Genomic DNA, 13,005 nt, shown 5'->3' with positions numbered 1-13,005 from the left:
TTCATAGCTATTCAATTAAAATAATGTCAAATATATTTAGAAATGTGCACGTAATATATTCTCCTTTTGAAAGTCTGTTATGCAAATTAGAATATGAAGTGTTCAGAGCAGCTTTCTAATAAAGGAATTATTCAACTTAATACTTTGTAACCATTAAACCTATTCTCCATCCTTTCTAAGAATATATACCTATTGTCATCATTCAGCATAGAATTTTTAATCATGCTTATCATCAATACAAAATTAACTTGTAGTTGGTGTTTATAATAATTTACAGAAAAAAATCCCTTGAAAAAAAAATCTCAGTAAATGATATTTCTACAAAATAGTATTCCTACAAAACTTCAACTTAATCTTGAAGTTCAGATAAAATAATGGGGTAATAGGTTGAGAGGAACACAATACCATATGTGGCTACTACATTTAACAACATAGAATCCACACCACTGAGACCCATCAATTACTTCTATTAACCCTGTGTGCTTATGTGCTCTCAGTAGCACAAAAATATCCCTGAAATATATGACTATTTGCAGTTAAATGTTCTGAGTGGATCAGTAGGCATGATCAGAGTACCAATTATGACTTTCTTGAAATCACCTTACGGTATCGTTGTATCACTGTATCACTATCGTCTCATTGCTTATCAATTTGCTCTAGCAGGATCCAGTAATGTCTCCTCTTGTTTCTGTCACATTCAGGGTCAGGGGAATGAGGTCCATTATTGTTCCTGATTTTGGCATATTGAATATTCCACGGATAGCTTGCCAGGCTCTGCCGTGCGAGATTCTGCATAGCTCTCTTCTGGGAGCTTTTTTTTTATAGTCTCTGGATCTTGGCTATTGATGGATTACATGGCACTGGGGGCAGTTTGTGGGTATGACTACCAAACTACTGGAAAACGGGGGATCTGGGTGGAGGAGGCCCAGTCATTATCTCAGTAGGCTTGGAGATCTCAGCCACCAGTCCCACATACCTGGGTTCATCTGTTGGTTCCTTCATGGGTGAGGTTCATCTGAGTGTGTGAAGAGTGGCCTTGGGCATGGCTGTGGCTGGGTTCTGGAGGTTTTTGGCTGCCAGGGCTCTGCTTGGGGTGGGGAGGGAAAATCAACCCGCGCCCCTCTGAGGGGTCTCCTGTGAAGACAGTCTGGCGCAGGGGCAGGAGATTCTGCCTTAAATTTATATAAAAGGAAATACAGGATGTGGTACACAGAATTTCAAAAATTTCAAAAAAGTGAAAAAACAATAAAACCAGAGGTATAAGTGAACAAATAAGACAGTGTGGGTATAGCTTTTTCCATTCCCCCAAGTATCAGGGTTTTGATATGGTGTTGCTCACCAGAAAAACTACAGTTTAACTGATCATAACTGATCATAAAGTTTTGGGAGACATAGGTGAGAAATATACCTATCAAGGAAATTCAGTTTAATTTATCTGGTATCCCTTCTGTAAAATAGTTTTTTATAAATTTCTTATGCTTTAAAAGAAAATTCCGTTGACTATAATTTAAAATTTCAAAAGAAGGTTCAGGAACAAATCCAAGAAACACAGTCCAATTTAAAAGGGAAATGTAAAACCAATTTCATAAGTAAGTGTGAGTACTTAAACTTGTTTTTTTCTCAATTTTAACCACAGTAAATCCACTGGACACGAACACGCTTGGAAGAGTCACCATGGTAAAGAGAAAACCTCTCACATTGTGGTATCTGAGCTCCCTGGCTGGAACTATTGAGATTTTCAAATGAGACTCTCTGGATTTAAAGGCATACATCTTTCCTAACAACTTTTACTTGGATTTTCTTTCACCCACTTTTTTTTTTTTTTAAATTGAACCCCTGTGAGATACAGTTACAAAGCTTTCATGATTGAGTTTCAGTTATACAATGATCGAACACCCATCCGTCACCTGGCTTTTAAAAAAACTCTCAATTCAACTCAGTTCAAATGCTAAATTCACCTACTTGAACAAAGCCACAGGCTGTGAAGTCTTCAAACAAAGGTAGACTTGGACGATCCTCTCGATAGATGGTGAGTTTATACGTGATGAGGGTCTCAAACTGTGGGGAAGATTCATCTACCAACAGCATTGAGATTGTGTTAGTTCCCAAGCCTAGGGAATAGTTGGCAAAGCTGGAAAAAAAAAGAAATATCTATTCAGTCCAAATGGATTCAATCAATATTTAGTAAATGCCTGTTATTTGCTTCCAAGTGAGTAAGGTCTTTATAATTTTATAAGAAATCTAAATGTGTAACAAAATGACTTCTGCCAACAGTGCTTTTGTATACCATGCATTATTTTGCTTAGAAAGTTGTAGCCTTCATTAAATATAAGGAAAAGAGTGATTTATTAACCATCTATCAGGAGCACACATTACCTAAACTAGTACAGCTTTATTCAAACACTATGACTCTTTTTTGAAACATAGAGAACATGACTTAGAACTGGGAGAAAAATTGCCCAAAGGGACACTGTAATCAGATTTGAGACTCAGGTTGGTCTGATTTGAAATTTTTCTTGTATAATCTCTTGAACTCAGAGATGACAAATAAGCCTCTTTCCCTACGGAAATAGAAGATATGACTGTTTTCCTTGCTACAAATAATCTAAGAGCATTCAACTTTCTGTTTAAAATTGACAAGAGTCATTGACTCTCACAAGAGTCAACAGAAAATTCCAGTAAGGCTGGACAAAAGTAGCATTCCTATGCCCACAAATGATCACCAACACGTTTATCAAATGATCAAACCTTAGGTGATGGGTTCGAGAAGGTGGCTACCAATTTGAATTCATTTTAACAATTTAAAACCATGAAGAGAGGAACCAGAGAAATAATTCAGCCAAATCACTTCCCATGTGGATGACCCAGGTTCAATCCCTGATACCACATAAGATCCCTTGCATACGGCCTAAGAGCCAGGAGTAAGCCGTGAGTCCAGTCTTTGCTTCATCAGTCCCTTTAAAACTTTTTTTTCCCCAAAAAAAATCCTTTCTCATTACTTTGTTTCAAAATAAAGGATTAGGGATAAAAAGTGCTAGTAAATTAGCTGAGCCCTGATGTGGTCTTTTTGACCACATGAGACCTTGAAAAATTGAAGGGTTTCACATCCTGGCAATCTCTCCAACTGATGGTCTGAGTCAGCTCCTCTCAACTGCCTTCAAAGGTTGCATCAAGTTTCTGCTAACCACTGTGATGTCTCCACTCCGCCCCAGGCAGTACCTTGGCCCTCCCCGTTCAAGCAGGTACACTTTGCACTGGCACTTAGAAGCTTCTGCTCCAATTGTCACTGTTACCACATCAAATGGGACTTCAGAGTAATAATCTTTGATCTTCAGGTTGAATTCAGGATTTAGTTCCAAACGTGGATGTGTGAAGATCTGCTTGATATGACATTGTGTGTCTTTATCTGATGAAAAAAAATGACAAAAAAGACAACTGTGAAATGGATAAATGTTTTAAAATCATATATGATTAAGGATTAAAAAATTCCTTTAAAGAAATTTAGTGATGCGGCTGACTTTCCTTTGGCTATGCGAGTCATAATTGATTTGTGGCTCTACCTAGATTTTCTATTTGTCAAATTTCGTAGACTATGCCTCATAAAACAGCTGTTGAATTCAGTTGGAATTGCACAGATGATAGATTTTTCTCAGACCTTAAAAGTTTAAAGGCACAGAAGGTAGGAAATTATCCTTCCAATAGATTTATAACATTTTGTGGCATTTGCTGCAGATAGCAAGCAACTGCATAAATAGGGTGATGACTGTGTGAAGCAATGATAGAAGAGTGGCAGCAGGGAATGAGGACGGATTCTTTGGGGATTGTTATTAAAATACCATTGGGTTGATATAGTAGCTTATAGGCTATTGGGCAGAAGGAAAAATGTGAAGTCTAATATTTCATCAAACATGTCCAGAGAGCATCCTGAACCCTCTCTCATTGCGGGCTACTCCAACCTAAGAAAATGCCATAAACTATGAAAAAAAAACCCTATAGTCTGCTCAATTCTGTACTAGGACCCTGAATATTGTTTCATACCACTGATTCTATGTCATTTTAAGGAGTATTTCTATTTGCTAGGACAATTTTTACAAAAGTATGTTGGTGACTAAGAGAATAAAAATCAGTGTTAAAGGCACACACACATGCTACTGCTAACTTACACTATAGACACAAAATTCAAACAAAGATCAGCAAATGGTTTTTCAAAAAGCTATTGACAACTATTTCGTTTCATAAAGACTCCTCAAATACAAAATTCTAGCAAAGGTAAACATAACATCTACAGAAGTTGATAAAATGAAAGTAAGTTTAAATAAAATATTGTTTGATAGCACTTAGAAGTAGCAGCAAAAAGAATTTGCTACAAAAAATTACAGTTAAACTAAAAGTAGAGTATCTTTTACAACTTATTTTCCTCTATATATGATCAAATCTGATGATTTATCTTTAATTCTATGTGTCATTACAACCAAAATTCAGTTCAAGCCACTGATATGATAAAGCAAAGCATTTTTATATATCTATCTATATTTATCCCTTGATCTACAGTACTTCTTGGATGAATATGAAGATGCACCAAAAATTCTATGGCATGGGATACTACCTATATCATGATGTCTTATATATCTGAGAACTATGAGAACTATGTCTATAAATTGCCTAATATACTAATACCATGAAAATCAAAGAAAATAACCCTGTGTATTTCTGATCCATATTCTATATTTCTTTGGTGAAAGTAAAGCTAGTTAGGTATAGGTATAAATTAGTAACAATAGGGGTGTGAAGAGATGGTGCCGTGTTTAGGGTGCATGAAAAGTGATCAGGTCAATTAATGAACCTGGGTTCAATCCCTGACACCATATGTATCTTGTAAGCATTTTGGGGTGTGGCTATGCAGGCTCAGCCCTGGAGCCCCCGTCATCCCTGGCATTACCTTGATAATCTCTATCACCCCACACCTGAGGAATGCTAGTCCATAACACTGATTTGCTGGCCTGGCAAGCCAAGTTTTCACAAGGAATGACAGGGAATGACCCCCAGGTTTCCTGAGACCATTTGGGAGGTGGCCCCAAGAAATATGTAATAACAATAATATAGTATAGAAAACATAGTTTCAGTGTAGAAAAAAATCATTTTTTATGTTTTGTAACAACACCCAATGGTGCTCAGAAGTTATTGCTGGCTTTTCACCCAGTAATTACTCCTGGCAGTACTCAGGGGACCATATAGGGATTGGGGATTAAATGTAGGTTGGCCATGTTTAAGGCAAGCGACCTACTTGCTGTACTAATTATCCAGCCTCCTCTGTAGGGAAAAATCTCAATTAAAAAAGCAGATCAGTTATTTAAAAAAAAACAACAAAAAAACCCCTCAGTGAATTGAGTAAGAAATTACTGAATTTTATTTGTTCCCAAAGGTTTTTATCAAGCTGACCTATGTACATAAACTACATCTATACTTTTGGTAATCCTAGTAGCACTGTCGTCCCATTGTTCATTGATTTGCTCAAGCAGGCACAAGTAACATCTCCATTGTGAGACTTCTTATTACTGTTTTTGACATATCAAATACGCCATAGTTAGCTTGCCAGGCTCTGCCATGCAGATGGGATACTCTCGGTAGCTTGCTGGGCTCTCAGAGAGAGATGGAGGAATCGAACCTGGGTCAGCCGCATGCAACGCAAAAGCCCTACTCACTACGCTATCGCTCCCATATTTTATAATAAAAGCAAAAATAAATGCTTATGGGTATGGCTGTATTAGATTTCACCTTAAAAGGAACCATAGTTTTAAATCCAAATTTGGCCTCTTATTAATAATGTACTCATATTTTCATCAGAGATATTTTTCATCATATTCTATGTTCAGTATGGTGGTGTGGTACAATAACTATGTACACCTAAACCACAAAAATTAACATGTAACCATGCTGCCAAAACCATAATAATAATAATTAAAGATCACAATACAAATAAAAAAGCAATAAGATAAGCACAGGAAAGCAGGCTGGTATTGGTTATGAGATCTGGTTCAAATGGAAATGATATATCTAGTGTAATACTTTCAGAAAAATTAGAGTTCAGGCATATGAAATATGCCTTGATAGGATCATTTCCTAGACAATAAAGGAAGAGAAATACTTGCAGTACACTTTTATGCTCAGAACCAGTTACATGAATAACAAAGTGGATGACATTTTCTGATGAAAATAACAATTTCAGAAAATTTATACATATGTGCATTAAGAATATATAATCTATTATATTCAATAGGATATCTATTCTTATGTCACAGAATTCATTTCAGCTTTCACTTTAAATTGATAGTGCAAGTTTTCAGTGAGGCCACACTAAAACTCAGCCCTCCATGAAGACAGTTATATAGTTATCATCCTCTTTTTATTTTTAAGTAAAACAGACTATATTTGGAGGGTTTTTTGAAGGTGTGGAGAAAGAGAGAGGGTACAAGAGAGAGAGAGAGAGAGAGAGAGAGAGAGAGAGAGAGAGAGAGAGAGAGAGTAACATGCTCAAGAGAGAGCGCAGGCTTCTCCAAGGGCAGAGAGAGCCCCTACACACATCCCAGCATTAGACACAACAGCATGGAAGTACACATCTGAAGAGGGGAGAAGCAGGTGACACATGTGCTCAGGCACCACATGTGCTTAGCCACGTGCGTGCAAGCAGCACATGGGCTTAGGCAGCTTATGCACCAAGTTATCCTCCTCTTACGCATGATTTTAACAAGAGCTTGGAATTTCATGAGAAGCTTTCGCCATGTGGCTTGAGCACTGCATCCGAACTCACAGCCCGAAAGCCAATTCCACTCTGACTTCATCTTCCACTGATTCATCAGGGTTGATGCCTTCCAACACCTGGTGTGCTCTTGGCATCCTTCCCACTCTAGTCCCAACTTGCCTCAGACCCGCTTACCTCATATCGAGAGAACCCAGAGCACAGGATGGTGGTCTCAGACCGTTTAACATATTTTGCAAGTCTGTATGGAAACCAAAGCTTTTTGAAGCTTTGTTTGTTTTTAACAGATTTCTTTTAAATACAGAACTTTATTGCCCTCTTGAGGGATAATCATAACTCATGTTAAATACAAGAGCACCCTAGACTCAGAAAGATAATCCCACCTGTTCTGAGGCATCATCAAGCTTTTCCCTATAATCTTAAGTCATACCATAAATATAAGTAAGAAGATTAATTGTGAAAATCTAGGTTAGATTAGTTTTTATCAACATGAAAATATGAGCAAGTTTAAAGAATGTATCTACCTTGCTCACATTCTCTAAGCTGCTTAATTGGGACTGAGCAAAGTGAGGTCATTTCTCATTTTATAAAATGAGAACATAGAAGACTAAAGAGATGAAGGGCCTCACCTGAGGTTTCCCCTAGCTCAGATCTTGGCACAGAAGAATCTATCCTGAAAAGTGTCTTTACTAATCGTGTTCCTGATTTTTCACTGGTCCTTTTTCCCACTACAGCCTCAGCACCGGACTCTCAGCAGAAGTAAGCACTCTCTCAGAGTAGCAAATTGGGTAATGAATGCAAGGAGGGAATGATTAAAAATGACTTTTACGATTCACAATACCTTAGTTTTACATGTTGTTTTTCTTTTCTGGATATACTTGTTGATGTTATTAAACCACAGGATTGTACTACCTACTCATCTTCCCCGATTTTAGTAACTGTGTAAGAAATAAGTTGCATTTTAAAAGATAAAAATCAAATTTTATTAAAACATGAACATTTATGATTAAGTTAGACTTTGTCCATATTTTTTGTCTTAAATATTTAGCAGGAGTAATGGTTAAATTTTCTAAGTGCTTTAGCACTATATAGATGTGTATATAGACATATTTATAACAACATATATGTATGCATAAAATTCCCATTGTCCAAAACCAAATCTGATAACTTTTGCTTTTTTATCATATTATTGGACTGGAGTGATAGCACAGCAGGTAGGGCATTCGCCTTGCATGCAGCAGACCTGGGTTCAGTTCCTCTGCCCCTCTTGGAGAGCCCGGCAAGTTACTGAGAGTATCTCGCCTTCACAGCAGAGCCTGGCAAGCTACCCGTGGCATATTCAATATGCCAAAATAGTAACAATAAGTCTCACAATGGAGATGTTACTGGTGCCCATCGAGCAAATCGATGAGCAATGGGATGACAGTGACAGTGACAGTAATCATACTATTACAGGATATTAAGATTAAGCATGAGCTTTGGACAAGGAATCTGAAGATTCAGCTTGGCCATAAAATTCAGGCATTTAAGAACTTTGTGTCTTAGAGGAGTCAGCAGGGCGGACAGGCAGCTCAGTAGGCTGAGAGTGTATTTGCAGGAGGCCTGGGCACAGTGCTCACACCATGGTCTCCCATGGGTGGGAACAGCCTCCGTGCAGAGAGCTGTTATTCTAGCCCAAGCTCCAGAGCATGTGGTTCAGAAGCCAAACCAAAACTAAGCAAGACAAAGACTCTCTAGAAAGAAATGTTTATGAGAATAGACTACCAGAACAACACGTTTAAAGAATAAACACGGATTAAAAATTTTAATATATCTATAAATCTGAAATATATTATTATGATATATTTCACATATGTTGGCAAAATGTATACATTTTAAGAAAAAGCAATTTTATTTAATCTAAACTACTAAAAATAGGGGCCGGAGTGATGGTATAGTGGGTAGGGCGTTTGCCTTGCATGCGGCTGACACAGTTCGATCCCTGGCATCCCATATGGTCCCACAGCACTGCCAGGAATGATTTTTGAGTGCAGAGCCAGAAGTAACCCCTGAGTATCGCTGGGTGTGACCCAAAATGCCAAAAAAACTTACTAAAAATATAAGGGGGGTATCATAGTCATTGGCACTCTACTAATCAAAGCATCCTCAAACGTAAAATATAATTTTTGAATAAAGATGACATACCAATGGTTCAGGCTTGTCTAGATACTTATACATTTTATTTAAAAATCAATTGGTACTTGTTTTTAAACTCAACACCTACAGAAAACACTCAATTGCAGTTTTGTTCATATCAGAAATCTTTCAAAAGCTCAGAGAGCCAGCTCAATGGCGGGGTGGATGCTGTGTATGCAGGAGGCCCAGATTGGATGCCTTGTATCACATGGTTCTCTGAACATTTCCAGAAGTAACCCTTGAGCACCAATGAATGTGACCTGAAAACTAAAACACATTTTAAAATCTGGCAGAAGAGAGATCACTATGATATATACTGAGAGCCATAAAAATCAATGTGTACAGCAAAGAAGTCAAACTCTTCTACTTGAACAAGGCAAAGCCTTAGCACCCCACAACCTAGAACCCTTCCAAGTCAGCTTGAAAACCAGTATCCTCACACATATGTATCTGTGCATGGTCAAAGAGAGATAACTAAAATGTTCTTCAGATGCAAAAGTGATCAATCTTGAGTTACTCAGAATTATCACACCTTTGAAAATTTATTTAAAGGACAATAGCAGGTTCAAGATATCTAGATATGATTAAATGATGATTTGTTCAAAGCAAGGCTAGATCTAGTTACACTGCTAAACACTTTAATAGGAACTCACCATTACTACAATGTATTCCTTGGACTTCATTCATAATCTGTGGGACTGCAAATAAATTAAAAAAAATACATGTATTTAAATAAAAACTACTAATCAAAATGAAAATAATATACAGTAACCAAAAACAGAATGGTGTTTGCCTTGCATGTGGCTGACCCAGGTTCGATTCCACCATCCCTCTCATAGAGCCCGACAAGCTACTGAGAGTATCCCGCCCTCACGGCAGAGCCTGGCAAGCTACCCGTGGCATAATTGATATGCCAAAAACAGTAACAACAAGTCTCACAATGGAGACATTACTGGTGCCTGCTCAAGCAAATCGATGAACAATGGGATGACGGTGATACAGTGATACAGTGATTATTTTATTATCGCCTTTTGTGTTGCGGGGGGCACACCTACCTCTACTCAGAGCTTAGTTCTAGCTCTGTGCTCGAGAATTGCTCCTGGCAGTATTCTGGAGTTAGTTTCAGTGCTGGGATCAAACAGGAGTTGGCCGTGTGCAAGGCAAGCACACTTACTCCTATACTAGTTCTCTTCCCCCCATCATTTCTTATAGAACTTTTATTCTGTTAATAAGAGCCTCTAGCTTAAAAGTAAAGCTCTAATAAAAGAAAGGAAATTTTTGACTTAAAAATGAGAAGAAAGATCATTTCAAATAAAAAATATTAAGGAAGAAAAAATAATTCTCTAAGTATCCTTTATTATTTAAGGGTCTATGTTTATAGCTAATTCTTTCTCTTCACAATATCATAAATAGCCTACCACTCTACAGGAATAATCTTACGGTGTTTTATTGAGTCATGATTGTTTAATAATTTATTTATCCAAACAACCATCTGAACAATAGCAGTGGTTTCTAATTTTGCTATTTATATTATGTTTTCACTTATAAATGAAAGAATTAGAAACTGCAACTATTATAGTAATTTATATACTGAAGTTTCTGTGGTACAGTATTATTTTTTTCCTGAAAATAAATATCTAGAAGTGAAACTTCTGGTACATGGGAATACATCTTAAGCTTCTCTCATGTATTATTAAATGATCCCTGAGAGAGGATATTATAATTTATATATCTACCCACAGCATGAGAATATTGATTTCTCATTCTCCCAAACTCCATTGCTCCACTAAGTGGAATATTATTTCAACTTTGTGAAGTGAGAATATTTTCATTTAATTTTTATCTTCCATTGCTAATAAAAGCAAAACTTTTTCATGCTTTTTTAACCATGCAATATTTAATTTCATGTTGAAAATGAGTGGCGTTATTGTTTTACCTTTTTTCTTTTCAGTTTCATCAAATGGACCCTGTGGTTTTTCAATGTTCTCATCCTCCAGGTAAGAATTCCTGCAAAAGGTGGTGTCAAGCAAGCCTTGTAAATAAAATGAACAGAAATTTTGGAAAATACATCCAATACATTATCTTTGGGAGGAGGGGCATAGTCATTTTAATGAATACAAAGAAGCACTTTTGCATGTCCTCAAAACTAGCAACCTTGCCTCAAGTGATTAAGGTGGAAATCTCATCAAGTTTAATGGGCAGAAATATAGCTGGAAAAAACCATGACAAAAAATAAAAGGTACTCTTAGTCCAAAAGGGAACAATCTCTGGTAACCTGATCCTACAGAAGTTATTCTGGAACATACATTCTTATTCGAATCTGCTTGCAAACTCTGAGGCACAGAATAACAAGAATACCCATATTTTCTAAAAATTAGTGTTCCATGAAAAACATAACCTTGCCATCCTAATTGGCATCTGTCCTGAAACCTTAATTAACAGTAATGAGTGGCACAGTTCCATTATAGCCCTAGGAGCTCTTATTTCTGCTGTAATGCTAAATCATTGGTGTTATTTCCCTTGAATTCCTCAAATTTGGGAAAATAATCTAAACTGCAGACCGAAAAATCTCTAGCCTTAATGACTGAGAACACTGGCAGGCTGTGACTTGATTTTCCTAAGCTGTGTTATGAATCTCCACTTCTCTCAGTAAAATGGAGATAACAATATTGGCCTTACTTCACAGGAATGCGGTGAGAATTAAATGGAATGCTCTGTGTTAATTACTTATTGTCTCAGATGTGTGCTGTGGTAGAAATAAAAAGGAATAGGTATATTTAGTTTCTTCAAAACATAAGTGTAGGATAGAAATGAAGAAGAATCAAGGAATTGAAATATTGCTAGAGTGGAAAATATAATTTTATAGCAGTTTAATTTTTTAAAAGAAATTTTTCAGAGCCATAGAGACAGTACAGTGAATAAAGCACTTGACTAGCATGTGGCCAACCTGTATTTGATACCTGACATCTCATTTGGTCCCCAGAGCCACCAGGAATGATCCCTGAGTGCAGAGCCAGGGGTATTGAGCACCACTGGGTATGACCCCCAAACAAATAAAAGATATATTTCCTTTGATATCTTAAAATGCTTTCATCTTGACAGGGAATGAAGAAAAAGATAAAGTGAGTATGGCATGAAATATGTTTACTTGAAGTTTGGGTATAAGATCAATTTATTTAAATTCTGAATTTACATTAAAACTAAATGAAGGAGGTCAGAGAGATAATACATGAGGTAAGGTGTATGCCTTGTATGCAGCTGACCCTGATAGTTCCCAGCACTGCAGGGTCCTCTGAGCATTGTCAGAAACAACCTCGGAGCACAGAACTAAGATAAGCCCCTGAGCACCTGCAAGGGTGGCTCAAAAAAAAAAATCAAAAACAAAAAACAAAATACCACCCACCAAAAAAAAAAGTGCATAAACAACAACAAAAATTCCAGTGAAGTTTAAGGAAAAACAACTCTGAATTTTTTAATGTTCCTGTCTTATGAGATCTTGAGTTACTTGAAGTATCTTGACTGATTCCTTGAATAATTTTGCAAATAAATTGCTTTGAAAATGTGGGCTTTCAAGGAATTATGTGTTTAGAGCAAGTTCACTTATAATGTTTTTTCCAGTATGCTGGAAAATAGCAGATAGTACACAATCATGGATTTTAAGTTTTTCATTCTTTTCTGATTTACATGATTGAGACCTCTGGAATCTAGGTTTCTAGGCACAGATAGAACTGTAATCTTTTGTAAAAGTTGAATTTCTGAGTCCCTATCTCTTTGCCGTTGTTCAGTACACAGAGAACCCTGATTTGAAAGGAAAGATGGAATCCGTAAAGCCCATAGGCAGTAGAGATATGCAGAATGGACTTTTTAGCAAAAAAGCATGGAGACTACCATAAGGCCACATAACGTAATGATGATTGGCCACATCCAATCTCCCTCTCTGTGTGAGACTGGAATGATACACCACATCACCAGAAAGTAAACAAGCTCTATATTAACTGTGTGGCTTAAGAAAATGACCAGTCCTCTCAGCACCTCAGTTTCCTCATCTGTCAAAGGTGCTGCTTACAACACAT

The 13,005-nt window shown here is 37.0% G+C and overlaps 1 protein-coding gene across 2 annotated transcripts in view; it reads right to left on the bottom strand.

Annotated features, from left to right (window-relative positions):
- CPED1 (cadherin like and PC-esterase domain containing 1) overlaps positions 1 to 13,005 on the bottom strand; it is a 320,153-nt gene that overhangs the window by 146,955 nt on the left and 160,193 nt on the right. For both annotated transcript variants that reach the window (XM_055138503.1, XM_004602249.2), the window contains 4 exons: positions 10,869 to 10,939; positions 9,586 to 9,630; positions 3,220 to 3,406; positions 1,963 to 2,131 (listed from right to left, as the gene is read on the bottom strand). In XM_055138503.1, the coding sequence (XP_054994478.1) occupies positions 1,963 to 2,131; positions 3,220 to 3,406; positions 9,586 to 9,630; positions 10,869 to 10,939 (472 nt within the window). The remainder of the gene's footprint in view (positions 1 to 1,962; positions 2,132 to 3,219; positions 3,407 to 9,585; positions 9,631 to 10,868; positions 10,940 to 13,005) is intronic.

This window comes from Sorex araneus, chromosome 1 (genome assembly GCF_027595985.1).
Source record: "Sorex araneus isolate mSorAra2 chromosome 1, mSorAra2.pri, whole genome shotgun sequence".
NCBI lineage: Eukaryota > Metazoa > Chordata > Mammalia > Eulipotyphla > Soricidae > Sorex > Sorex araneus.
The sequence above is the reverse complement of the archived record's forward strand: the minus strand, read 5'-3'. Positions and strand labels throughout refer to the sequence as shown.